Here is a 27,986-nt window from a genome sequence, read left to right on the forward strand (position 1 = left end):
GAGGGTTTCCAACTAGGTTTTATTTTAGTTCCAATGTTATCGGCAACGATACAGGAGCAGTTCAGGCAAATATACCACCTCAAATACATCGGAGGAAAAACTCACTGTGTCAAGCACGTCTCACACTCCAGCAAATGAACGTAAAGACAGGGAACAAAGTTAGCAGCATGAAATTAAAGTGCTTTTTGCCACACTTCGGTCAGAGTCTTTCCCTCAGTGGGATAAATTTAATTTTACTCATTGTATAAGAAACTCAAAATCCCATTCACCGCCCAGGGGCTACATTCAAAAAAATTCATGTTTAGTTATTCGAAATAAAAAAAATGATTCCCCCCAAAAAGCACAAAGTTCATTGGAATCGTGTGACACTGATTTCTCCTGACACGCCGTGAAGTGACCACCATCTAGGTCTGGCAAAAAGCTCAGAACATCCTCCTGCCATGTGACTGTCAAGGCAACACCCACCACTTTGCCCCACACGCCGTCCGCTGAAGGTCTGAAAGACAAGCAGGCACCTGGAGAAGAGGCCACCTGCGTGGCCACCCACCAGTGAGCAGAGGCCACCAACTCATTTCCCGGAAGCTGGAGGGCGGGGGGCGGGGGGATTCAGGAGGACAGGCCCCACCTCTCTGCCAGAGCCCCACCTCTTTCTGGGAGAGAGAGCTTTCTGGTTTCTAGGAAGTTCTCCGACCTGAGTTGCAGAGGCTGCTTGCCCCAGTTAACACCCTGGGGACAGGAACCTGCCCCCTCTTCAACCAGTAACGATCCCAAACTCAACAGGAAACATCTCTCAAAGTCCACACGAGGTTGATGAGGGGAAGAGGCTCTGGGGGTCAGGGAGGGTGGCTGCTGGGTTTCCCACGCTGTCTCTCGGCCAACTGCAGCCTCAGCGGCGCGGGAGACTTAGTCAGGAGGACTGACTGGTGGCCAAGGGCAGCCTGGGCCAAGGCGGGGGTGGGAACACCTCTTAAGGGGCATAACGGGGATGCAATCAAGCTAACCGTGCGAGCTCTCGGAGCCTGTGAGCCCCTCACAGGGCAAGGTCAAACAGCCCTGTTCTCCGTGGACTCCACATTCTCCAACCATCCCGGACGCCCCCCTCCCTCCGCCATCTTGCCTTCTGCTACATCCTCTAACGCTCTGGACCAACCCATCTATGACCAATAATAAAACCAGGCTACACAGGCTAAAGACTGAAAACAGAACAAGGGACACAGTGAAGAGAAGGGAGGCCAAGCCCCTCCTCAACGCGGTACCAGCTACCTGCTCTCTCCACACGCCCCTCCCGTCGGCCACCGACCCCGCCCCGGCTTCTGCAACATCTTTCCCGCCCCCTCATGGCACAAGGCCCCCCCTCAGCCTCCAACCCAATCTCTGCCTCCAAGACGTGTGGGAACCGCTCTGCCGATGCAGCGAAGCTCAGAAGCTGAAAAACCAAACTGACGCTCAGGCAGCAGCCCTTCCGGAAATGCGTTCCAGTGCGATCGGGGAAGAAATCCCACCCTCCCTCGGGCGGCCCTTCTTTGCAAGCGTGGAGCGGAGCGGAGCGGACGTGTGGTCGGGGGTTAGTGTCACTGGAGGACGGGGTCTGCCTGATGCCCTCGGAGGCGCCGACCGGGCGTCCCGCGGGGCCGGCGGATCCCGAGACCTTGTCAAGCACTCAAAAGAATCTCAGTCAAGTGCACTCGACAAAGCAAAGACTCGACTCCTTGGTACCACGCGGTCCACAGTCATCATCAAAAAAAAAAAGGCTCCTTTAGGGGTACGAGCCTGAAGATCTTCCTGCAACGGCAGGCAAAGGCGGGGGGGAACTAGCGTTTCAGGGGCTCAAAATGGTATGAGACGGGGGTGCTTTCGTTCTCAGGGTGGCAGCACCAGACGGGAGCTGCCCGGGGCCCCGGTGGGGGCCACACAGCACGGCCCCTCCCCAGGCGGGCTGCGGCGCCAGGCTGCCCACTATCTGCTGGGCTGCAGGTACTGGTGCGTGAACATGTTGAGCTCGCTGTCCAACCAGCCGGCTTTGTTCCTGCGGAGAAAGGGTTAATTTGTAGCGCTCACAGCTGCCGACAGCTGACACCGAGTGCTGTTCTAAGGACATTTACTCCTCTGATAACCCCCACTTTGCAGATGAGAGAAAGAGACCCAGAGAACTTATGACATAACTTCCCACAATCACGATTCATCAGCCGTGGAGCCAAAAGTAAGGCCTGTCTGACATTCAAGCCCTATGTCTGCTTCACCTGACCACAGGCAGGCCCCTGAACTGTCCGGAAGTCAGTTTTCCTGCCTGTCTGTGGGGGGTCGGGTTGCTGGATATGCGGCCCATACGGGCTCACCCCGTCCTTGTTGGCTATGAGCAGCAGAGGTATCGGCGACCACCCCCCACCTCCCCGCCCCCACCGCCAAGGGGTCCTTGAAACTGACTCGCCCAGGGCAGTGGGTGGGGAGGGCACATCAGCCCGGGAAAGTCCACCGTTTGCCCAGGGGTTGACACTGACGTCAGGGGCGGGAGCAGGAAGCGCAGGGTCCCCGGGTGCTGATGTTATCTCAGGCTGAGCGGGCTGAGGACCTTTGCGGAGCGCTTTCTGGTTCAGCTCTGTGGCTCTGTCATGAGATCTCGCTCCATTTTACAGACGAAAACAATGAGACTTAAGAAAGCTCAGTGATCCACCCAAACACAAGTGCCTGGGCCAGAACCCAGGCCTCTGGCTCCTTAGATTGACCCCCCTCAGCAAAGCTTGGACAGAAGCTCCGACTTTCCACAGGGACCCCGCACGGACCTGGGTGCCAGCGGGGGCTCTGCCCGTCACCAGCTGCCTGACCACCTTTCCGACGGGTAAAAATGCCGACATGGCCCCTTCCCTGCGCCCAGAGAAATGGAGTAAAACATGTGGCGGGTCCAGCCCAGAGACCCCGGTGCACAGTAGACAGAGAAAGACCATGAACGTGCGGAGTGTCCCGGGGTGCTGGAGCCACGCACACCTGGATCCTCTCCTCCTGGCCTCGCCACTGCCTGTGGGACCCCAGACAAGTTACTTAACTCCTGGAGGCTGCAATTTCCCCTTTTAGAAAACGGAGATAGGTGACACGACCCTGCAGGGACACGGACGGGTGAGCGGCCCGGCGCCCGTCAAGTGCCTAAGATGCTGCTGAAGGAGAAGGTGCCCGTGAGCGGTCCCTTCACGGCTCCCTTCCGCCTGGCTCCTCCTCCGCCAAGGCCCCGACGGAGAGCGTCCGCAGGGCAGTAACTCTACATCCTGTCGAACGTCCAGCGCTGGCACCGTATCTGGCACCCAGCAGATGCTAGCAAACAGCTCACGCGGAGTGAAGTTCACGTCCACGCAAGACACAGACAAGCAGCCAAAACACCGCTGCGCCCGGGCCACACACCGGAGCCCACCGCCTCCGGCCTCCCAGGGCGACCTCACCTGAGCAGCTTTGCTTTGCTCTGAAGTGAATCGAGAACCTCGATTTTCTTGTTCATGGCGGCGATGTCCTGCTCCAGGTTCTCCCGGGTGACGTCAACTTGCTGGCACAGGTGGGCAAAGGTCCCAGACAGTTCCCTGAGTGGGAGAGAGTCGGGATCAACGGGGCCACGTGGCTGGTTTGCAGAACACGGGCACTGGCTAGATCCACCTGGTGCCCATCGGTCAGCCGCTGGCAGCTCTGCCCTGCACCACGCCGGTGTGGCAGAATCTTCTCCGCCCGCTGCCCAGACCAAGGACGCCACACACGCTCAGCGTCACCACAGTGAGAGACCCAGGAGCACCCTGCCTGGGGCACAGCAGGCGGGGATTCAGATCCCAGCTCTGCCGCTAATCACCAAGTGGCAGGGGAAAAGGGACCGCCCCTCGAGCCTCGGTTTCCCCATCTGGAAAAAGGAGACGCCCGCACAAACAATGTCTACTTCAAAGGGTTCACAGAGAAAATGAAAAATTAGGTGCGGGCAAGGGGCCCACCACGCAGCAGTGTGAGGAAGGCAGGCCGGCACTCCTCCCTCCCCGACTAGCCAGGCAGGCAGCCTGGCCCCCTCCTGCCCAAAGCTGTGCCAGGAAGACAGGGCCGGGTCTTAGAATTTCAAAGCTCTGCCTACAGACCTTGAAAAAACACTACAAGTAACGTCCCTCGTCCACCCGCATCTCCCTTCCTTGGGGGAACAGAGGCCTAACTGGTCCCGGCCCCGAGCATAGGGTGTCCCCGGAAACAGCTTTCTCCCCATCCCTGGTCTCAGAGCCGACACTGCACGGCTGAAGGCCAGCGTCAGATGATGCTGGGGATCCAGCGGTTCCCAGGGCAGGTCCAAGGGAAGCTAGCGGGAAGTTCTGAACCAGAGGAGCCGGCCCCGGCCCCGCGGGGGACTCACTGCTGGACTTGGTGGCTGCAGTTGGAGCCGGTGTAGCTGATGATGAGTTGTAACTTCTCGCTGGCATACTCCACGAACTGACGCTTGAAGGCCCTCTCCTTGGCCCTGGTGGTCCAGGTCAGACGCTCGTAGACATACAGGAGGCCATAGAGCCCAAAGGACAGGGCAATGAGCCGCCAGCCCACCGCCTTCCACACCTGCAGAGCCACAGCGATCAGCCGATGTGGACCCTCTGCCGCCCCCCTGCCTCTCCCAAGGGCCCCAAAGAGCCTTTGTGTCTCTCCTCAGAACGCCTCCTTCCACACCTCTTTGATCCCACGGAGGCCAGAAGGGCAGGAACCTAATTCAGAAACAGGGTAACTTAGCGTTGGTCACACGAGAAGACTTGTGCTAGGAGGTGGGGGTAGGGGAGGGGCGGTTAGGGGAGTGTCGGGGATAGGGGAGCGTTGGGAGTAGGGGAGGAGGCACTGGCACCAGAAGCATGGAACCAGACACGCAGAGTCCCTAAAGACAAAAGCAGGTGCTCTAAAGTGACATTCCATCCTGAGGACACTGACGAGTAGAATCCCTCACGTCTTTCCTCAGAGGGTGGCTTCTGTCGCTCTGGTCCGTGACACTCTAGTTCAAGGCAGCGAGGTCACAAAAAGCACTGGACACAGAGCCAGAAATCAAGGCGTCAGTGCCACCTGCCGTCCTGGTTGAAACCCACGCCAAGTTTCTTTACACACGTTCCTCCCAAAAGAGGCCTGATGGTCTCTCCAGGTCTCAGGGTGGTTTGGGTAAAATGGGCTATTTGACAGGGTCCCGTGACCACCGAGTACCGGCGCCTCAGCTAATGACCCTCTGCCAGGTCACCGTCTGAAACAAGCCACACGGCACGCCACGTCTGTGGAGACGGAGAGCAAGGGGCCTCAGCTGTGTCCACCCCAGTCTTCCGACCTGAGAGCACAATCCCCAGCAGTTTTGTCCCTGTCACATCTGCCACCACTCTACGGCTCGAACGACCACAGCAGAGAGAGCAAGCCCACATCCCCAGCAAACTCAGGGTGAAAGTGTCCTGGCCGCAGTGTGTCGTGCGTCAGGACGTGGGGAGTACCCCAGCCACCAAGAAGGCAGCCTGCGATCTCAGGCTTTGGAGTGGAAAGGAAAGGGCAAGAAAACCAGGAGACAGACACGCGAGGGTTCAAGGCCCAGCCTGGTCTCTCTGTCTTAAACCCTTGCCAGTTTCGCTCTGGGCTTCCTCACCTCCTGGCCACGCCCACCTGTCTGGACTCCAGCTTTGTCACCTTCTCGGGTCCCTTCCCCGAAGCCCGTCACGTAGTAGAGGCCTTCAGGTCAGAGTTCCAATCCTAACTGTCTTTGGCGAGCCACCCAGACTTTCCTCCTCTGTCACAAGGGAGCGGTGCCGTCTGAACGTCGCATCGGCTGAGACTTCAAGAAGTCAATGACTAACACGCCGAAGCTCAGGCTGAGGCCGCACAGCTCCCGAGACCAGAGACCACCGTGAGAAGCCGCCGGTGGGCGTGAAAACGCCGCTGTGTGGACGCAGGGACCCTGACCAGCACCGTGCCCCTCGGGCCCCACCTGCCTGTCCTCCAGCCCCCACCCTTCCCAGGCAGGGCTGCTCACTGACCACGCCTCCGACAACGAGAATGCCCATGGAGGTCCTGGACGTCAGGGAGGCCAGGCCGGTGACCATGGAAACCATGAGCTCTTCCTGGGTGAGGGAGCCCTGCGGCAGCGGGGGCATGCTGGGGTTGGCTGGCGTCAGGGGGATGGGGCGCTGCACCTGAAAAGACATGACAGGAGGGGTAAGAAGAATGTGGCAGGTCTCTGGTTCAACAGAACCCTCAGTGACCCTCAGGACCAGGGGTCCTGGGACAGGGACACAGAGCGGCTCTTCGGTTTCCAAAAAGGCAAAAAGAAAATTAAGCTTTGCGTGCAGCAAGGAAGGACCGAAGCTTTGTAACAGACCTGCCAGCCCCAAGGTGAGCACTGTGGGGACCCCACAAAATGCAAGCAATGGCAGCCCCAAATGCCTCGGTACAATTCCCCCGAAGTGGGGGTGTGCACCAGGCGCAGTACACACGAGTTCGACAGATAGAGACACGAGTGGTTTTAAAAATCTAAATTTTAAGGGCGCCTGGGTGGCTCAGTCAGTTAAGCGTCTGACTTCGGCTCAGGTCATGATCTCACAGTACATGGGTTCAAGCCCCACGTCGGGCCCCGTGCGGACAGCTCGGAGCCTGGAGCCTGCTTCGGATCCTGTGTCTCCCTCTCTCTCTCTCTGCCCCCTCCCCTGCTTCTGCGCATGCGTGCTCTCTCTCTCAAAAATAAAAAATTTTTTAAAAATCTAAATTCTAAAACGGTGGTATGTGGATAGACATAAATCATCTATATTCACAAGTCACACGCTTCATTTGATATACGTTAGAAAAAACACTCGGCTAACGTTTTTAATTCCGCAGATATCGGTGCTTAAGTCAAGGCTGCGTGGATTTGTGGCAAAAACCCGGACCGTGGTGTGGTAGCACACGTGCCGCGGCTGAAAGCTGAAACCTGAGAATGGCTCCTAGGTCTGGAGACAGGTGCAGACTGACCTCTGGTGACACCCAAGGGTGCGGGACACTGCTTGCCTGGTCACCGTAGCCCATCAAGGCCCGGCGGCTGTTCTTGGGGCCCAGGAACCTATTCACCAGCATGGTCCACCCGAGTGAAAAATGGAACTCGATGTCCTCCTGGAAGTCAGCACACAGCTTGTCACAGTTCAGGTCGTAGCTGAGGGAGAAGCACTGCCGAGGGACCAGCATGTCTATCTGACTCCGCACAGACGCAGGAAGGAGGGGCTTCAAACCATCTGTCGGGAACACAAACGAGGGGAAAGCGCATCGGCTCGGCCCTGTGCCACAGCGGGGTCCAGCCTCGAAATGGAGGCCGTGCCAGCCTCCGCCGAGGACGCGGACCGCTCTGCAGGAATGGCCTGTGGCGCCACAAGGGCCCCTCCCAGAGAGGCAGGCCAGCTGGCCCCAGGGGTGTGTGGACCGAGGCTCCAACACCTGCTGACGTTTATGCTTCGGGTGAATTTAAGGACAGGCCAAACTCTCAGCCTGTGACAGTCCCGTGTGGTAACTCAAGCCGGCTCCCCGAGTCTGCGTGTGGAACACAGGCTCTGCACACCCCAAGAACCTGAGGGTACCGGACAGACTCATCGTCAAGAGTGACAGACAAGGAGAGGCCGTTATTCCTGTGGACTGGCCTCCAAAGCTGACCGCTGGGCAACCCAAAGCCCCAGTCTCAAGTCCCCACTGACCTATCATGTCCTGCTGCATGGTTTGCAGAGAGCTGGTGATGGCTGTGGAGCAGCGGTCGGACATATTCCGGCCCAGTCCTTCCTCTATATGGCGGTGCAATTCCTGCAACAGGGAGGCAGAGGTTCAGAGAGGCAACGCCCCCGTCAGGAGTTCGTTCTGGGGAGCCAGGGGACAAGGAAGCCCGAGGCTGGTCAGCCCGCACCCAGCAGGTGACCGCGGAACGCGGAGTGGAGCCTGGGTCCTATCTCCCTGGCTGAGGGACCCTGATGCAGACCAGCAGGGGCCGAATCACTGTCGCGTGGCAATTCCACCCAGCGGCCCAAGGGATTAAAGCGAGTCCCCGTGCAGAACACCTGCTGCTTAACGACTCACGTTCTTGTAGACCTTGAGGACCACCGGGGAAGGGTGGAAATCCATCTGGTATTCGTCCACCAGCACGGAGAGGCGCCTGATCTCCTCCGCCATCGCAGTGGACACCTGCGGGAGAGGGACGCGTACCGTGAAGCATGGAGGGCAGGTGAGCCTGGTTCCCTCCTGCAGCACCAGGAGAGCCTAACGAGTCCTCGCAGACCGCATGAGCTTCCCCACAAGCCAGCGGTCTTCTCAGCTCCCCTACGGCGGGAAAGCTTTTGAGGGAGAAGGGATGTCCGAATGGCGGGCAGATGCTCCTTGGAGATGTGGAGGGGAGGCCCAGAGCACAGGGACTTGCCCAGAGTCACACGAGGGACCAGGGAGCCCAGGGAGGCTATGCGCCCGCTCCAGTCAGGGCCACAACTTCCTTCTGGAAGGCTGAGAAACCGCCAGCACCCTGGACACTCCTAGGCAGTCCAGATCGCCCAGAGTGCTTCCTCCACGATCCGCACCTGCCTCTCCACCTCCTCCGTGATCTGTTTAATCCGCAGCTTATAGTCCTGCGCCAGGAGCTCCAGCTGCTTGTCAATAAACCTCAGCCGCTCTTGCCGTTCTTCCCGCATCTCCAGGCAGTAGACCCTGAGAGAAAGCGCGCTGGGCTCAGGAGCGGGTCCCCACCCAACCAAGCGGAGGAGCGAGGGGACGCCAGGAAGGCTGCACATGCCCCAGCTGGGGCCCCAGCAATGTCAGACGGTGCCCAGAAGCATGCTCTCCCCGTTCCTGAGCACCAGCCTTGTGCCCTTAGGTCTGCCAGCTGGGAAGAGGTGGTGGGGGACCAAGGAGGGTGCTTGGGGGGGGGGGGGGGGGGAGGGGGGCGTTTAGAACAGATTCTGCTCATTAATCCGGGAAAAAAAAAGCTCAGCCTCACTAGTCATCGGGGAAATGAAATTAAAAAGAGGTACTACTCTACGCAGGCAGGAACCTGGCAAAAATCACCAAGTCTGAAGTGCCGGTAAGGCTCAGGGAATGCAGTCCCAGCACGCACCGCGGGGGAACTGGGGATGCATTCAGACGTTTCAGAGGGCATCAGAGGAAAACGCTAAAACTGAAAATGCACACACCCTAGGACGAAACAGTTCTGCCTCCAGGAGTTAAGCTCCTAGACATACTCTTACAAATGTGCACAAGGGGCCACTTGAACCGGTGTCCTCTGCAACAGGGTTTGCAACAGAAAAGAATTAAATCTAAAAATTAATCCATTGGCTGGGGCACCTGGGTAGCTCGATCAGTTAAGCGTTGGACTCTTGGTTTCAGCTCAGGTCACGTTCCCAGAGTCGTGAGATCGAGCCCCATGTCCGGCTCTGTGCTGACAGCGCAGAGCCTGCTTGGGATTCTCTCTCTCCCTCTCTCTGCCCCTCCCCTGCTTGCACAGGTGTGCGTGCATATGCTCTCTCTCTCTCGCTCTCTCTCAAATAAATATCAAAAAATAAACAAAAATAAAAATCAACCCATAGGAAAATGAGGTATATTGCCAACGGGATGCTCTATCTCAGTTAATAGAAACACCAACTCTGTGTTACCAGCTCTGTGTTACCTGAAAGGGATAGGGGACAAAACCAAAGCCAAGTGGAAAGAAACACAAGGTGCCCTGACACATTCAGTATGACACCCTGTCCACATGCCTGAGGCACATCCACAGCAGTATTATGTATTCTTCAGGATTTATGCAAAAGTACTTTCTAAATGGATGATGGGGCTACACACCAAATTCATGGCTGCCATTGCCTCTGAGGAGTGGGCAGGGTGACAGCGGGGGAGGGGCTGAAGACTCAAAGGGTGTTTGATGTTGTTTTATTTCAACTTTAGGATAATATAAAGCAAACACTAAAGAAAGCAAGATGTTTTTACGTTATTCTCTGTATTTTCCCATATTTTAATTTCTATTAAAAACAAAACAAAACAACAACAACAAAAAACGGGGCACCTGGGTGGCTCAGTCGGTTAAGCATCTGACTTCAGCTCAGGTCGTGATCTCACGGTTCGTGAGTTCGAGCCCTGCATCGGGCTCTGTGCTGACAACTCAGAGCCTGGATCCTGCTTTGGATCTGTGTCTCCCTCTCTCTCTGTCCCTTCCCTGCTCAAGCGCGCACTCTCTCTCTCTCTCAAAAATAAACAAACATTAAAAAAAAAAAAAAAGGTTATTTTTAAAAAACTGTGCCCTGGGAGCACCTGGCTGGCTTAGTGCAGTGGAGCATGCGCCCTTGTTCCTGGGGATTGAGCTCAAGCTCCACGATGGGTGTAGAGATTACTTACAATAAAATTAAAACTTTAAAAAAACCAAATCCACGTCTCCTGCCTCTAGCTCTGAGAAACGCTGCCATGCTCAGTGTGGTGTCGGCTGAGGCCTCCAACACTGGGCTTGTGGGGCAACACTTCTAAGAACCACCACACAGACCACGTGGGATGACCAGATACCCACCCAATGGCCATCCTCGCCAGGCTGCTCCCTGGGGATCTCACTAGTCCCGGTGGCACCCCAGAGACTCAGCTCTGCCGGCAAGTCCCCAGGCTGGGGTGAGCGATCCCCTCCCAGCTCTGCCCTCTGCGGGCACGCGGTGTCGGGTTCTTACCGCTGCTCCTGTGCCGCAACGTGCAGGGAGTCCATGATGAGACGCACCGCTTCCGCAATCTGCTTGGCCCGGACCGTGTGCTGCTCGAACTTGGTCTTCACTGCAGACTGGGAGATGCACTCCTGGAACAGACAAGAGGTGCTGAGGAAGGCGGAGGCCACTGGGGTCCACCAGCCCCAGGCGAGGCTCTGGCGTTCACTGCCAGGGTCACGGCTGGCGGGTGCCGGGGAGGCACAGAATAATCAAACGCTGGAATCAAAGGGCTCACCTCAAATCTCCTTTCAAAGTTCTGAAACTCAAACATCCTCACTTGAAAGCCTTCTGCAAGAGCGCCCCCTAGGAGAATTACACCATATTAGTCCGGAAACAACAGCAGAAGGAAATGGTAACATCATCCAAAGCCAAGCCGACGGGGCACTTGGCTTAAACACTGGCCGAGAAGCAAAGAGCTTCTCCCTCAAGGCTCTTCATCAGAACCATCTTTACGGGCTGAGCACAAGCCAGATGTCTCAACCATCAGGGAAAAGGAAGTCTGTTCCATCGTACCTCCTTCAGGCATGCCCTGGGCCTTCTGGATCCTGGCGTTGAGCACCTCCTTGGCAGATACAAAGAAGATGCGGTCTCCAGCCTGGCCTCGGTCCACCACGCCCAGCTCATCCACCAGGAAGCTGGTACAACGTTCCATGTGCTGCCGCCGCACCTGAAGCCCAAGCAGATGGGTGGGTGTGACCAGGTGGGGTGCCAGTGGCCCCCTCCCAATGGAGCCCACAGCCCCAAACTGCCTCTCTTCTAAAGAAGAGGTAAGGTAGTCACATGGTTCAGTATTCCACAGGTACAAACACACACCTCCCACACACATGAGGAATCATCTCCCACTATCGCTGTTCTCTAGCCACCAAGTTCCCCAGAACCCACGTCATGGGGGTTTCTTGGGGCACAGGCTGCCACAAATTTTTTATGCACATACAAGCAGAAATGCCTAAACCTGCCCCAAACTACCTCTTGTTAGAACCCACACGGCGTCTCACTTTGGTGCCCAGAAGGAAAGGAACCCGGAGCCAAGAAACCTAAACTTGGGCTTCACCCTGCCAAGCCGAGTCCTCCCAGGGCCTCGTTTATAAGATCAGTGGACGCCACCGGGAAATCCCTTCTAGCTCTGAAATCCTCAGGTTCTACTGGCAGGTGCTTTCCTCAAGTCAGCAGATTTCCTCCTTCCAAGAACTCTGTTCCACGCATCTCATAGACAAGGAGCTTCCCCATCACTGTCCAGCGTCAGCCTACGGGCCGCGCGCCTCATCGTCCCATGTTACCAGTCTGTTAATCCTTTTCCTTCCCTCTCATGCAAAAAGGTAAAGAACTAGAGGATTTGCCAGTAAGAATCAATTATTCTCTGCTCCTCCTTTAAGCTTCTTTCCTGGACGTCTTCTGAAAGCTGAGCCTGTTCTATAACGAGTAACTCTTCATGAACTGAAGTGAGCACTGGCCTCAAACAAGGGTGTGGTTGATGCGGTGGGGACGCTTTTCAGGCCTGGATAACAGCCTTTGGAAGAGTAGAGGGAGCAGGGGAAGTGAGCAGAAGTGAAGACAGTGTTCCTAAAGCCCTCAGAAGACACCACAGTGACCCCAGGGAACACCTGGGAAATCTCTAGTGAAGAAGTCAGTCACAGGCCCAATGTGGCCGGAGAGCCCACGGAGAGGCTCTGGGTGGACACGGTCCCAAAGTGATGACTAAAGAACTACTCACCTCTTCCATGTACTCAGGCTCCGAGGCGGACGCGTCCCAGCGGTTGTTCAGGATGAAGATGTTCGGGCGGGACAGGCGCTCACTCACCTTGTGGAAGAACTGCTTCTCCTGATGGGGGACAAAGACCTCAGTACAGGAGGGGCTGTGCTGGCCAAGGTCGTCAGCCACACGCACCCCCTGCCCGCTCAGCTGGGGTCCAGGGGTGTGGGAAAAGGTGGAGGGGTTACCGTCTGCATCAGGGTGGACTCTGAGTTGGCCACCAACACAAACACGTCGGCGTCCAAGCAAAACTTGTCAATCCAGCTGTCCAGCTCTGTGGTGACGTCGATGCCAGGGCTAGAGGTGACGGGGTAAAGCATCATCAGGCACACAGACCGTGGGCCCTAGTCTTCCTGCTCTGCACAGACTCGAGGCAGCCAGGCAAAGGAGGAGAAAGTTACAGGTGTGAGAGAAATCGGGCCTGGCCTTTACTGGAGGGATAATTACTTTTCATTTCATATCCTTCCTGATAGTCTGAAAATACGTTTTGTGTTTTGTTCCACCCGTGTATCACTTTTCTTAAAACAACGGTTTGGGGCGCCTGGGTGGCTCAGTCGGTTAGGCATCTGACTCTTGATCTTGGCTCAGGTCATGATCTCATGGTTCAGGAGTTTGAGCCCCTCACTGGCAGCATGGAGCTTGCTTGGGATTCTCTCTCTCCCCCTCTCTCTCTCCCTCCCCTGCTCTCTCTCTTTCTCTCTCCCCCTCAAAATAAACATTGAAAGAAAATAAAATTAAAACATTAAAAATAATGACTTGTGGGGCAACTGGGTGGCTCAGTCTGTTAAGCGTCCGACTTTGGCTCAAGTCATGATCTCACAGCTCGTGAGTTCGAGCCCCACATTGGGCTCTGTGCTGCCAGCTCAGAGCCTGGAGCCTGCTTTGGATTCGGTGTCTCCCTCTCTCTCTGCCCCTCCCCCGCTTGTACTCTGTCTCTCCCTCTCAAAAATAAACATTAAAAAAATTTTTTTTTTAATAATGGCTTGTAATTTTGCTTTGCAGATACACAATTAAGGTGAAATTTTATATTTCTGTGAGTCCAATAAGCACTACGGTACCGTACTTCTCAAGACAGTTATGACCTGCCCCAAAGCGTTCCTTCGAGAGAAATAAAATACCACACGGACCCCAGCACCACAAGCTCCCAACCCTAATACACGCACCAACCTCGGGTTACAGCTGAGGACCTCCTCCACTTTTGGGCCTCCCTCCCACCTGTCTTTACGGATCGTCACTGGGACATTTCCAGGGCACTGATGCCAACGGCTACAGCAGCCAGACCCGGGGAAATCCGGGAGGCGGGAGGATTTGGCTGAGCCAGTAGGAAAGGCAGCACGAGAAGCAGAGCACCAAACAGGCCCCAGGGGACCCTGGCTGGAGGATGCAGGAAAAGAAACCCGGAGAGGGCCCAGTGTGGACCTCCTACGGAGGCACTTTCCCTCTTACCTGTCCATCAGCACGAGGTCATCCTTCAGAAGTGGGCACTTGGAGTTGGGCCACATCACACTCACTAGGCTGCCAGCATGGAGCTGCTCGTCCTGGTGAAGGGCATGGGCCAGCTGGTTCACAGTCTGACGGGGGAGGAGGAAAAGAACGAAAGAAAGAAAGACCGGAGCTGAGGAAGACTCGCTGGCCGCCAGCCTGCCCGTGCCGCCTGGCACGCGGGGCTCAGTGGCCCAGTGCTGCGGCCTGGTCTGCTTCCCCCACTCCTTTCATCTCACACGGAAAAGCCAAGGGCCGGGCCGAGCCAATAAGAAACAACTACTCTTCACTCCTTTCAAAGGCTGCTTTCTTGGCTGTTGTCGTAAAGCTGCAGTTATTTTGCACTGATGAGTTCTCCACGCACCGGAAGGAGCTTCTGGCCCCAAACAAGAATACCAGCGGCTCTCAGAAAAATAAAAACGGACCAGCCACGGGCTATTGGCTCACAACCACGGGACAAGTGCAGGAGTCGCCCTGTAGCAACAGCCCAGCAAACGAGGCACACACACTCTTCTGAGCAAGGAGAAGAGCCACCAGCCTGCTTGGCAACACAGGAACTGGAGCCTCCTGGCTCCTGGCGCTCTTCAGACCCGCCCGGAGGCTCTCAAACCTGCCCAGGCTCAGCTCTGACAGGCCTTCCCATTTCCCACCGCACGGGCACCACCCTCTCCTTAGAGGTGCTGACTGCCCGGTCACAGTGGACGCCCCGGCTGGTCTACGCCCAGACTCAACCCGCCAGCACACCCCCCCGGCACGGTCCCCGCCACGGCACCCTCACCTTGACGCTCCTCTTCTCCTCCGAGCCCTCTGTGAGGAGGAAGGCCTCGTGACCGTCTGTGCCCTCTACCCGCAGGAAGCAGTTGGTGGTGTGGCCGATCCCTGAGGGCAGAACTTTGTCCCAGAGCATGGCATTGATCACGGTGCTCTTCCCGTTGCTCGTCCTGCGAGGACAACCGGCCGTCAGGGAGGCCACCCGTACCTGCCTTGCAGGCTTCCACACGGAAGCTGCCGGCCTGGGAGCCCGAGTCTCTGCAGTGGCACCAGTACCCAGACAGGCAGAGCGAGCACTCTGTGTTTATGCAAACGGACGGACAAACACCTCTGGCCTGTGCCCATGATGTGCTCCCAGGTCATCACTGCAAACCTACCCGCGGGGGCCACCCTAATCTTGGTAACTAGCGTGGTAATCTTTAACAGCGGTGCTAAGTGCATGCGATTGATTTACTAACCCTCCCTCTGTTACCTATTAATCCCACATTCCTCTCTAGAAGAAGACAGACTCCTCACGTGTCACAGGAGTCAGATCTCTTGCACAACCCTTGAGCACTGAAAGCTGCAAACAGGAGCCACTAAATCTGTCTGTACAGAATCGAAATGTTAAAGGCCCCTGCACCCCCTCACTGATGAACGACCCTTGTCCCTTTAAAACCCTCACTGGGGCGCCTGGGTGGTTCAGTCAGTTGAGCGTCTGACTTTGGCTCAGGTATCTCACAGTCGGTGAGTTCAAGCCCCGCATCGGGCTCTGTGCTGACAGCTTGGAGCCCGGAGCCTGTTTCGGACTCTGTGTCTCTCCCTCTCTCTGCCTCTCCCCTGCTCATGCTCTGTCTACATCTCAACAATAAATAAAAACATTAAAAAAAAAATTTTAAATCCTCATGGCGACACAGAAACTGAGGAGTTGGCTATTGGGTAACAGTCCACCTTCCTCCCACGTGGCCAGCCTCCTAAATCAAGCGCATATTCCTTTCCTATCAATACTCATCTTTTCTTTTTTTTTTTTTTTCTTTTTCAACGTTTTTATTTATTTTTGGGACACAGAGAGACAGAGCATGAACGGGGGAGGGGCAGAGAGAGAGGGAGACACAGAATCGGAAACAGGCTCCAGGCTCTGAGCCATCAGCCCAGAGCCTGACGCGGGGCTCGAACTCACGGACCGCGAGATCGTGACCTGGCTGAAGTCGGACGCTTAACCGACTGCGCCACCCAGGCGCCCCAATACTCATCTTTTCTAAGCTTACTTATATATTTTGAGAGAGAGAGAGAGAGAGAGAGAGAGAGGCAGAGAGAAAGGGAGAGAATCCCAAGCAGGCTCCACTCCGACAGCGCAGAGTCCAACGTGGGGCTCAAACCCCTGAACAGCGAGATCACGACCTAAGCCGAATCAAGAGTCAGACACTTCACCAACTGAGTCATCCAGGTACCCCTCAATACTCATCTCTCGAGTACTGGTCATTCGAGGGATGGGGAGCCGAACTTGGGATTCGGTAACAAAGTCACAGGTCATTAGGGGCAAGACTCAAGGCAGAGTGCCTATTCCTCAGGCCACTGCATCCAACCTGTCCAGGTGTCTTTGTTCTCTTTATTAGATTCTAATCTTTTTAAAGATTAGACATAAAAAATACATTTGGTTTTTGTCCCTTTACTGGCACAGTGCTTCTAAAATCCTTGGAATTTTAGCAATGGGAGTGTCTTTTGTCATTCACAGGAGCCCCTTTTGAGCACACCTGTCTATGCTAATGAGGGGACGGAGGTTGGGGCCCCTACTCTCAAAATGGACTGGTCACCAGAAAGACCAAGCGATTAGAGGGTTAGGACTTTCAGCCCCACCCACCTACTTCGGGAAAGAGGAAGGGCCTGTGGATTAAACTCCATAAACATCTTGAACAATGAGGTCTGATGAGCTTCCGGGTTGACGAAGACATCCATAAGCCTGGAGGGTAGCGCTTCTGGCCCTCACCCTGTGCCCCTCTTCACCTGCTGGTTCTTCTGTATCCTTTACACCAAACCAGTAAGTGTGAGTCACTGTTTCCTCAGCTCTGTAAGCAGCTCCAGCAAATTAGCCAAACTTGAGGAGGAGTCATGGGAACCTCCATGTCACTGCCAGTGACTGCCAGTCACTCCAAAACACAGATTTCCAAATGGCATCTGAAACGAGGCCCGTCTTGGGGGACTGGGCCTTAACCTGCAGGATCTAATGCTCCCTCCGGGTAGACAGTGTCAGAGCTGGGTTCAATTTGCAAGACGTGCAGGGTCTGCTGAGAACTGGAGAACCTCTAGTGTCCACTAGACCTCAAAGTGTAACAAGGAGATCTGATGGCTAAAACTATAAAACTCTTGGAAGAAAACAGAAGAAAAGCCTCACGACATTGGATTTAGCAATTCCTTGGACAGGACACCAAAAGTCTAGACAACAGAAGGAGGAATAAACTTAATTGGGCTATATCCAAATGAAAACACTTCTGGGCATCAAAGCACACAGCCAACCGAGTGAAAAGGCAACGCACAGAATGGGAGGACACATCTACAATCATGTATCCAGTAAGGGATTAATATGCAGGCTATATACAGAACTCTCACACCTCACAAAAACCCCACAAACAACCCCATCTGAAAATGGACAGTGGACCGGCACAGACATTTCTCCAAAGAAGATACACAAATGGCCGAGAAGCACATTAAAAGATGCTAGACATCACTAATTAATAGAGAAATGCAAATCAAAACCACGATGAGATTCCACCTCACACCCATGAGGATGTCTATTAGAGAAGAAACAGAAGGCACCTGTTGGAGGGAGTTGGAGAAACTGGAGCCCCGTGCACTCCCGGGGGGGTTGGAAACCGGTGCGGTCGCTAAGGACAACAACATGGTGGTTCCTCAAAAAATTAAAAATGAAACTACCATACGATCTAGGAATTCTATTTCTGGGCATGTACCCAGAGCACTGGAAGGTCTCGAACAGATATCTGTACACCCACGTTCATACAGCATCATTCACAAGAGCCAAGAAGTAAAAACAACCTAAGTGTTCGTTGCGGATGAACGGATAAACAAGATACAGTCTATACGCATGGTGGCATGTTATTCAGCCTGAAAAAGGAAGGCCATCCCGGAGTGCACAACAGAGGGGACCTGGGGACATTATGCTAAGTGGAAGAGGTCAGTCACAAAGGGACAAACACTGTACGATTCCACTTATTGGCGGTTCCTCGAAGAGTCAAATCCATAGAGACAGAAAGCAAAGCAGTGGCTGCCAGAGGTTGGGGCAGGGGTGGGGGTTCCGGGAGGACAAAAGCGAGTGTTTCATGGGGACAGAGTTTCAGTTTCTCAAGATGAAGAAGTTCTCGAGATGGACGGTGGTGATGACCGCACAAGCTCGTGAGCACAGTAAATACTACCAGACTGTAGACTTAAGAGCAATCGTGACAATGGGTTTTACGTCATGTGTATTTTGCCACCATTAAAAACTTAAACAGGAGGAAGAGGTACTCAGACTTCGAGGCTGCACAAGCGCCCCCCTCCCCCCCACCCCCCCCCCCAGGCAGGAAGGTGTGACAGCTTCACAGACTCACCGGCCGAAAAAAGCCACTTTCATGTGCCGCCGGGCCAACACCTCACTGATGCCCCTCACTTTGGACAGGTAGCCTTTGACGTCCACGACCTGTTCTTCTGTCGTAACGGGGTCCAGTTCCGCATTCCTGTAGGTGTCTGGAGGTGGAGACGGAACATGGGTCACCACTGTCCGCGGGGGACAGAGGCCCCGGCCGCAGCTCCCCGCCACTGCCCGCTGAAGGGCAACCTCCCTGCTGGGGGCCGCAGCGCAGACACCCGGGCTCCAGAGCAAGGAAGTACTGCTTTGCCACCTCTTCCCAGCTGTGCGACCTCAGGCGACGGAGCCCAGTCTTAGACCCCCGACTCTCACAACAAAGAGCAGTGCCCACCTCTTGCGACTGCCGCAAGGATGAATGAACGATGTCCATTTGAGCACTAGAATGTTCCCTGCCGTCACTTCCAGGCGTTTTACTTACCAAACAGTGTTCCCTACACACCAGGCACTGCTCTGATCACCTTTCAAACACAGTCTCACCCCATCCTCGTCATTTACCTGCCCCACGCCCCACGCTCGGAGCCAGGACGGGACCCTGTGCACCTTCATGAGGCCCTTCCTGACCGGCCCTGCCTACTGCTCCAGTAGGGCCTCCTGCCAGCCCCATCCTGCACGGCACATCCCCACCCTCGCCATGCTGCGTCCGGTTACTCTGGGCTTTGCTCAGTGCACCCCTCCCCCTCCCCCCGCCGATGCACAGAGGCGCTGCCTTGGGGGGCTCTGGCTCACTCCCACTTAGCCTCGTCTAGCATGGACTGCACAGCCCCCGGAAGCCTTCCCTGACTCCCCCAACCTGAGTGAGAGCCCCTTGTTTGTGCTCCCAAAGCACCCTGTACTTCAGCGCTCACCTCACCATGGTGTGACCGTCTGGTTCAAGTGCATCATCTCCCACATGAAAGCCAAACTGTGCGGTCCCCGCACTCAGCAGGTGCACCACAATTGCTAAGCCAGTGGGTACTGGGATCACTGCACTGCTTTTTCCCAGGGGCTCTGAGAGGCAGATAGGCAACGGATGACAGAAGCAAATGAGCAAGGTCCGGCCCCACCCCATCTAGTCTTGTACCAGGAAGGCGTGTCAGCTGGCGTAGTACACGGGCGCCTGGTCCCTCGGCACACGCTCGCGGCAACGGACTAAATGTTTATGCCCCCACCACGTGATGGGTCATGAGGATGCAGCCCTCATGACTAAGATTAGTGCCGTTATCAGAGACCCGGAGAGCTAGCTAACTCCTGCCGTGTGATTACCTGGGATGTGACACAGGAAACGACAGCAATCCAGGAAGCTGGCCCTCACTAGACACCCAATCTGCTAGAGTTCGGACTCTGAACTTGCCAGCCTCCAGAACCGTGACAAGTGAGCTCCTGTTGTTTATAAGCTACCCAGCGTGTGATATTTCTGCTACGGCAACCCAAGACGACGAGGGTACTGGTGACCACAGGCGGCATTCAGAGACCACCGGGTGAGTCTCCCCTGCATGATGCCACGGGGGGAAGTGACCAAACCGCCAAGGCCTCCCAGGTCCCCTGGTCACCGCAGTCTCAGACCCATCACCCCTCCTCCTTCATAGGGGCACATGGACGTGGCTTCTGCAACGCTCCTGAAAGGAGCTGGGCTCTCAAGCGAGTGGCCACATTTAAAAGAAACAGCCAGAAGACTGACCAGGCGGCCACCATCCCCGCCCCTAGCCAGGGCAGGCCCAAACACATACCCAGAGCACTCCAGCTCTTTCCCCTGCAGCCCACCAACAGGACAGGCCTCCTAGTCTCACAAGAACAAGAACCAAAACAGCCATCCCTAATGCCAGCGCACAGACCCCTTCATTAAGCACGTGTTCGTCCACGGCACCAACAAAGTGAGTGAGTCAGAGCATCACAGACGGTCAGCCGGAGCTCTGGAAGGAGTGACCTGGTCTGCCCCACCTCTGCGTGCACAGAGCCAGGTGCACCCGAGTTACTGCCAAACAAACGGGTCATGAACTGGAATAACTTCAGCTACCAGTCTTCTAACTGTAAAACTCGGATTTTCACGTTAACAAGTATGTGGGGACCACCTTCTCTTGCATCAAGCACCACGCCAGGGGCAGGGCAGAGAGTCCGTTCTCAGTCTTGGTTTGCTCAGGCTGTTCCAATGAAACCGCACAGACTAGGCGGGTCATACACAACAGACACGTACTGTTCCCAGTTCTGAACTGGAAGGCTCAGATCAGGATGCTGGCCCGGTTAGGGGAGGGCCCTCTCCCAGGTCACAGATTTCTCACTGTATCCTCACGTGGCAGAAGGGGGGCCAGGGAGCTTTGTGGGGTCTCTCATAAGGGCACTAATCTCCTTCATGAATGCTCCCCCATCGTGACCTAATCACCTCCCAAAGGTCCCACCTGTGAACCCCATCACATTGGGTCTTAGGGTTCCAACATGAGAATGTGGGGGAATGCAAACATTCAGACCACAGTACTGGAAACATTCCCTCTCTCTAAAGGGAGCCTTAAGAAGGAGCCTGTCACATAAACCAACCCGAAGCCAAGCCACGCTAGTGGAAAGTAGACGGTGAAGCGTGTCCCTGGGGCGTTTCCACTGACCATGGAGAGCTCTGCGGACTAGAATTTAAAAAGCCCTGGTCTCGCTTGAGCGTCTCTTTCACAAACAAGGAAACCAAGGGCAGATGAGACTCAGCTACTGGGTCTGGACGGACAATCCCAGACACAGGAGCTAACGTGTACCTTCTAGAGAGGGAGCCTCAGACAACCAGAGGCTGGGGTTGGCAATCGACTGAGCGGGGCCCTGGGAACCTGTCCTCCTCTGCTGATAGAGCAGGCACCAGGGGCTGGGCTCAAATTAGTAACCAGTGGAAAAGGTGCCAGTGACGCAAGTTTCCTTTCCACAGCCCCGCTGACTAAAAATATCAGAGAAAGAACACCCTGGGCAGGGACAACCAATACCCGCACAGTCAGGCTGAGGAAAACACCTGGGCTTAGGAGTCAGAGATACCTGGTAGAGCCCTGCTGTGTCACTTACAAGATATCGAGCAAATCTCAAAACCTCCATCTGCTTGTCTTCTACATGGGACTGAGATTCACCTACCCCTCACGACTAAATGATACAGAATACACAGAATTCTTACGTGACAGGTCTCTAGTTTTCCTGGTCCGATCTCCCTGGAGCCCAATTCCACATGATTCCCAAAGCACAACACTGCTGAAGGTGACAACCTACCTGGGGATGAGCTCCCCAGGAGCAAGGCTCTACCTCCCCTCCCCTCTATCCTCCCACCTACATATGGAAACTGACAGGTGTGGGCCCGGCTGAGCAGGCCCCGCCTGTCTCACCTTCAAGGAAGGTGGCGCTCTCTTGGATGTAGGCCCCCAGTTGCTCAAAAATGCCATTGATCTTCTTCTTGGCAGTGACAAAGTGCTTGAGTGGGGAAGCATTCACCTCAGCCATGTGTCTCTTGTCCTTCTTGACTGTAACAATGGAGTTGCACCGAGAGAAAAGCAGGGACATCGCGCTGCAAGAAAAGACAACGTGAGTGAACCCAGGAATGCCCAGTTTAGACGTTCTGCTAGGGCTGTGGCGGGGTGCCGTGGGGGGCCTGGGGCTAGCCCTGGAGGCCATCAAGAACACGGGCCCTCCAGGACCAGATCCAGGATGGTAAGGTAAGACTGGCGTCCTCAAGAATAGGAAGGGACCACCGAGGACGTGTGGGCACCCAGACAGCTGGAGCCAGGGCTCTGGGTTTAGGCCTTGCGCTGGCTGATCCCCGCCTGTGGAAGAGCAGCAGACCCAGCCTTCCCCACCTCAGGGAGTCAGGCCGGGATCACGAGGGGACACGTGAGAAGCCCTCCTCTCGGTCTCAGGCAGAGAAGTGTGACAGAAACCTCACTTCTTTCCCACACATCACCCACCTAAGAAAAAGCAGAGATGACTGAAAGCAGTGAAAACAAAGTGTTGCTCAAAGTCAGTGACCCCCGCCACCCTCCCCTGGCCACTCTGCTGTCCAGGTCACGACGGCCCTAATTCTGAACGGGTTTTTTGTTTGTACTGGTGGTGGTCGGGGGTGGACAAGGAAGGGTGGTACTCAAGCGAGAGAGGTCTGCATCTACTGTTTACTTAAAAACACTTATTGGTCTCTTTCACTGCAAGCGTGTGCACTGTAGGAGATGAGGGAACTGGAGGGAAAATCCATAACCCCCCTCCTGTGATAACACTATTAATACCCGTCTATCAGCAGTCTGTTTTGGGGTAGATAGCTCTCTTGCCCTCGATCGTTACAGCCTATATTTTCCAAATAGCAGTAACATACTAGGGGCCGTGAAGCTGAGTTCCAAAGCCTTAGAAATTTTTGCTCAAAGTCAAAAGCGGCAGATAGAGCCGAGAAGGTGGCATCCAGATGTGGCTGGAGATCTCTGGTCCCACAAGTGCACTGCCCCTGAGTTCCCACCATGCACAGAGCTATTTCCCCAGCACGGCCCTCAGATCCTGGACGTCAAAGGACAAAGGCCCCTCCAACCCCACACAGCTGCGTGTGCCTGGTTCTGCGTCTCCAACACCCAGCAAATTCTCCCTCCCAGGCCACCCTAATCATAGCAACATGGGCTCTCCATGGGAGCCAGCACTCAGCACTCGCTGCATCTGGGAAATGAGAAAGCTCATGAGGGAACATACACCAGACACTTCCCAAGCGTGCCAAAAGGTACTGAACAAGTTACTGAGAAGCAGAAAGAACATCCAGAGAAAGCGCACAGTGACTGAAAACTGGTTCTTAGGATCTAATCATCCCAAAGAGTGGGCAGACAGACAGACTCACAGGGAAATATCAACCCACATGTTTTGCATAACTTACAAATTACTTTGTTAATGATTTCTAGGGAGATAAGAAAGACAAGTAACTGTCCATTTCTACTTTCCTCCTCCTTAAATCGCTACAACTGTGCGCTTTTCTTAGCCTGGGGGTCAAGGCGTCAAGGAATTGTGAGGCAACAGAACTCTTGAGAAGGGGAATCGGGAAGAAAGCACCTCCGCCTCCTCCAGAGCAGAAGAGGCACTGGAATCAGGCTTCGCATGGCCCAGCAGGTTAAGACTCTAGGAGACCGGGGGATGAGTGCAAAAAGAGAAAAGCATCAAAAGGAAACGGAAAGGGATCCGGATGGAGCATGACACGGCTGGAGGGGACAGATTCTGGAACCAGAGCTGGGTTCAAACCGTACTCTTTCTGGGCCACGTAAACTTGAGCAAGTTATTTAACCTCAGAGCCTTGAATCCTTCATGTGCAGGACAACCGTGATGCCACACAGATGGAGAAGGCTCAGGCTGACACAGGACAAACTTAAAGGTGATTTTATGGGGGCGCCTGGGTGGCTCAGTTGGCTGGGCGTCTGACTTCGGCTCAGGTCATGATCTCGCGGTCCGTGAGTTTGAGCCCCGTGTCGGGCTCTGGGCTGAGAGCTCAGAGCCTGGAGCCTGTTTCGGATTCTGTGTCTTCCTCTCTCTCTGCCCCTCCCCTGTTCATGCTCTGTCTCTCTCTGTCTCAAAAATAAATAAATGTTAAAAAATAAATTTAAAAAAAAAGGTGATTTTATGTGTTATGAAGTAACAACAATGATAAATTCCACCAGCAAGATCGGGCAACTCTCCCCTCCAACACCCAACCTTCAGGGAAGGGCAGAGACAACTCCACCAACACATCCTCGGCTCCCCCACCGTCACGGGGAACCCAGTGAACAGGTCTGCTCAGGGCTGAGGAACAGCAGGGCCCACCCCCAGAAGTGACTTGCTTGCAGGCAGAAAGCTCCCTGAGATCAGTGGGGCTCTTAGAAGCATGTGCTTTCAAGTTCTGGTCATCGTTTGCCAGCCCAAAGGATCCGAAACCAAAAGTGCTAGTGTTCGGTAAGTGCAAGATTCAAAGGCGCGCACGCTAGGAAAAGCTTAGCGGTTCAAAGTTATGAGACGTGCTCGGAGTTGCCAGGCCAGGACCTGACCTGCTCTCACCATCCCCCAGCCTGCAGCCGCATGCCCCAGCCCTCTCAGGGATCCTCCCTCCGACCCATCCAAACTGCCTGACTTCTCTGGCTCAGTTAACCCCCAAGCTGAGGTTCCCCGTTTGCGTTGTACGTGCTGCTTCCGGCCTGGGATCCTCTTTTCTTTTTCACCCATTTGGCACACTCCTACTGTCCTTCTAGACCCAACTGTAGCGTCACCCCTCCGTGAAGCCTTGCCTGACATCTCCAAGGAGGACACGCAACCTTCTGGTTTTTAAATCCCCGTCTCCTCGTCTAGTCTGTGACCTTCCAGAAAGATCGCCGGACACAGAGTCGTGACCCATTTCCAGGTCTACTTTCCTCCTCCACAACTGTGAGAGACACGGAGGAGTTAGCGAATGCCCCTTCACGAGAGTGCCTTCTTCCCCTTCCATCCCTAGAATACACACATCTACTTTTTTTTCTTAAAAAGCAGCTTCGGGCTAAGCATCTGTTTCTTGGTGTTTGGAGCTCACGGAATCAAGAGAGTTGATCAAACCTTTCAGATCCCAGGATCCGATCCTTCAAAGAGCAAGCTGGACATACGTATGTGCACAAATGGACCCAAGTTACGGAACACACACAAACAAGCCAAGATGGGGGGGGGAGGGGAAGGCCCACTATCTCAGGGCTTCGCCTGCTGGCTGCCTACCCTTCCAGAGTGGTAGGAAGCAGCTGGGATCCTGTTCCTCCTCTGGAAAGCCCTGATAGTCCCTACTTCACCACAGAGCTCACTGCAGGCATGCAGGTCCAGTCCCCTGGGCACAGCTAGGTTAGAGTGGCTCTGATACCAGCTACACATTAAGTGGCATGCTTCAAGCTGGGGTGACAGGCGCAAAGTGCTCTTCAAGTCAGGGTTTCAGATAGTTCAGGACAGCATTTCCCAAAGTGCGGGCCACAGAAATGTAGCGCACCCAATGCTCCATGTAAAAAGGGATCCACGGTAGAAAAAATTTCTAAAACACTATATGCCACGGTCATCCTCCATCAGAGCACATGACCAAAGCAAGACTCTGGAAAAAGGCCTGTTCTAAAAACACTAGCTGAATTGTATTTAACGCAGCATGTCACAAACGTATCTAAACAAGATGTTCCGCTACATAACGGTTTTTAAAATCCTGAAGAACATCCTTCAGGGAAAGCCTCATTCATCCTGGTCGTCTCCCTCTCCCACCCCAAAAAAGTGCTACGGGCACAGTATTAACAGATAGTAACCTAAGACCAGAACCAAACCCAATTCCAAACTGAAAAAAAAGCTTTGCCTCAACCCAGGCTATTTATTAGTTGAGGAGTATTAGATGCCTTGCACGTGAAAACAGCAGTAGAGAATTCACCGCATGGTGTGTTTGGATCCCAAGCACAGTCCCTAAATCCACACCACCTCCTTACCCAGTCTTATGCACAGCAACTCCTAGCAGGGAAAATAAAATAGGTCCACGGATCGTCTGCTGGCACAACTGGAACAGAGGAGAAGCTGAGAAATTGAAACAAAAGAGTATACAGGGTAAAAGGGGCAGAGTAGACTCTCAGAAGAGCTGTGATAAGGAGCCAGTCTCTGCTGGGCAGAGACAGGGAGGGAGGAGCCAGCAGAGCAGAGAACAAGGGAGACAGAGACTAATTCTTCGGGGAGCCCAAAGATTCCAGCCACCTTCTGAACTGTCAACCTTTAAATAGGCTCTCTCCGCCAACAGTGAAAACCATGGAAGCAGAAAGGACATACATACAGTTTTTTTCAGCACAGACTGGAAAACTCCAGCTCTGAGCAAAGATGACCCCATCCATGACACTTGCCACTGGACAGCCAGCAGAACATACCCCTTTCCACTCAACCCAGATCCAGGGTGCCAGACGTCCCAGCTACCACTTACTTTTTGGATGGTAAGAGACCTTCACAGGCTGGGCATCATGGGCATGGCTGGAGTCAAAAAGACGAAAAGAATCTGAATTCTCCTCTGTCCTGTCTCAGGTTGAGGTTGGCTACTGATTGTGTTGACTCCACCAATTCCAACTTATTGGGGAAAAAAAAGGGACATGTCAACAAGCAGCAAAAAAAAAAAAAAAAAAAAAGGGGGGCGCAAAACACGTTTAACCAGGTTTAAAGCCAAACAAACTCATCCCTGAGGGAAGCTTAGTCATTGCCCCGTACTCTGTACTCCGACGGTATGTGAGGAAGTGCCCTGGGGGAAAACACAACACACAGGTGTGGGGACAATCGCGGGGACACACAAACATGTGCTGGTGAGAAGCAGGAACCCTGGTAAAGACAGGTCCATGTCCAGAGAGGTGAGAGGAGAGGAGGTAGCAGACCAGGACAAGGAGTGGTCTTGAGGATTGTGGAACTGAGGACTAGAGATGAGTGGGTGGGGGTGTGGAAGAGAAGTAGAAGTGGAACTTATTGAAAGACTGTGTGTGCTACATGCTGTAAAATGTATCTTACTTAATTTTTAATTCTATGGGGCAAACAGAGGCTTGGGATACTTAAAAGATTTATAGACTGCTAATAAGTGGCCAAGCTAGGAACTGAGATACCATCTCCCTTTAACTCCAAACCATACTTGTTTTTAACTTCGTGGATCTGCCTCACTCCACCCTTCCGGGTGGGAAGGGTGATAATCAGAGGCCTTTCTGGGAGGAAGAAAAGAGAGACGATGGAGAAATTGAAGAAACAGGGCAACGAAAGATTACAATAGAGAATGGGCAGTTTAGGCTTCACGCATCCAAACAGTAAATTATTCCGCATCGTCTGTGTGCCTGTGTGCATGCTAGGCGCTGAAGTTAGGGATGGGTAAATCAGTACCTGCCCTCAAGGGGCTTACCTTCAGGTGAGAAGTCAAACAAGAAAATAGGTGACTGCACCTGAGCGCAGAAAGTGCCCAAAGTGGGAGAGGGTAGGGCGCCACAGTGGTCAACGTGGGCACTTATCTTGTGCTGAGTAAATGCTGGCAAATATAGAAGACTGGATACGAAAGGAAGAAAGGGCTGGGGTGGAATGGGGCCGCGAAGGTGGGAAGGCTGGGGGAGACGAGGAACCTCAAGGAACCCCACCCCCAGTCCAGACACCCACGTCCCGCCCCCTCCTCTCAGGGCCGCGGAGGGCCCCGCAGCGAGGCCGGGGCGTGGAGACGCCCGCCTGCCCGGATCCCGAGTTCCCGGGGTTCCAGCGTCCCACCGGTCCCCGCCGGGCTGCTCAGGACTCGCCGGGCTGGGCTGGGCGGGTCCTCACCCCTCCGGCGCGCTCGCCCTCTCACCTTCACCTTCCCGGCCTCGCGGCGGCCATCATGCCCTTAACGTCACCAGACGGCGCCACCCCTGAGAGAGGCGGGAGGAGGAGGGAGGTCGCTCACGTCACTAGCCGCCGCACGTTTGCCGCCCTGGCCCTGATCAATCGGTGGACTCCGAGCTCAGGCGGTTAGACCTTATCACTCCTTACAGGTCAGGGGGCCTGCCGGCGGAGAGCCCCGAGAGGCGGCTCAGCGGGCTCGCTTACCGCCGGGGCGTCCCAAGCCAATGACGTCAGCAGAAGGACTCCAGCTGCATCGTGGGGGCTGTAGTTCCTCCGGGCGCCCGTCAGGGCGGGGTGGGCGGGGCGGGCGGGGCCTCGAGCTGTCCAAAGGCCAAGAAAACAAGGGCGTGGGTTAGAGGTTCCCGCTTTTTCGTCTGTTGCACCA

General features: G+C 54.8%; 1 protein-coding gene across 7 annotated transcripts; it reads right to left on the reverse strand.

Moving 5' to 3' along the window:
- Positions 1–27,719, reverse strand: MFN2 (mitofusin 2). 7 transcript variants are annotated; one of them, XM_047871523.1, is made up of 20 exons: positions 27,567–27,719; positions 26,187–26,326; positions 25,708–25,792; positions 21,631–21,809; positions 18,273–18,408; positions 14,699–14,861; positions 13,885–14,009; positions 12,627–12,735; positions 12,400–12,507; positions 11,202–11,355; positions 10,924–10,991; positions 10,656–10,777; positions 8,538–8,664; positions 8,047–8,151; positions 7,674–7,776; positions 6,964–7,220; positions 5,997–6,152; positions 4,364–4,560; positions 3,429–3,563; positions 1–2,026 (listed from the first exon to the last, which is right to left on the reverse strand). In XM_047871523.1, the coding sequence occupies exons 4-20, from the start codon at positions 21,803–21,805 to the stop codon at positions 1,957–1,959; spliced, it is 2,310 nt and encodes a 769-aa protein (XP_047727479.1). In that variant the 5' UTR covers positions 21,806–21,809; positions 25,708–25,792; positions 26,187–26,326; positions 27,567–27,719; the 3' UTR covers positions 1–1,956. The 7 variants fall into 7 exon arrangements, 6 of the variants coding, with proteins under 6 accessions (XP_047727479.1, XP_047727482.1, XP_047727480.1 ...); XR_007154864.1 differs by lacking the exon at positions 25,708–25,792 and having other exon boundaries at positions 200–252; positions 757–2,026; XM_047871526.1 differs by lacking the exon at positions 25,708–25,792 and having other exon boundaries at positions 21,737–21,809.
- Between the last annotated feature and the right edge of the window lie 267 nt (positions 27,720–27,986).

The sequence above is a fragment of the Prionailurus viverrinus genome, chromosome C1 (assembly GCF_022837055.1).
Source record: "Prionailurus viverrinus isolate Anna chromosome C1, UM_Priviv_1.0, whole genome shotgun sequence".
In the NCBI taxonomy this organism is placed as follows: Eukaryota; Metazoa; Chordata; class Mammalia; order Carnivora; family Felidae; genus Prionailurus; species Prionailurus viverrinus.

Bases quoted from the DNA above. Each gene is read 5' to 3' on its own strand.
- MFN2 (XM_047871521.1), bottom strand. From the start codon at position 21,805: ATGTCCCTGCTTTTCTCTCGGTGCAACTCCATTGTTACAGTCAAGAAG. The intron at 14,862-18,272 runs GTGAGTCTGTGA...TTGTCCTCGCAG, and splicing joins AAAGTGGCTTTTTTCGGCCG to GACGAGCAACGGGAAGAGCA. The intron at 12,508-12,626 runs GTAACCCCTCCA...GTCCCCCATCAG, and splicing joins AGTCCACCCTGATGCAGACG to GAGAAGCAGTTCTTCCACAA.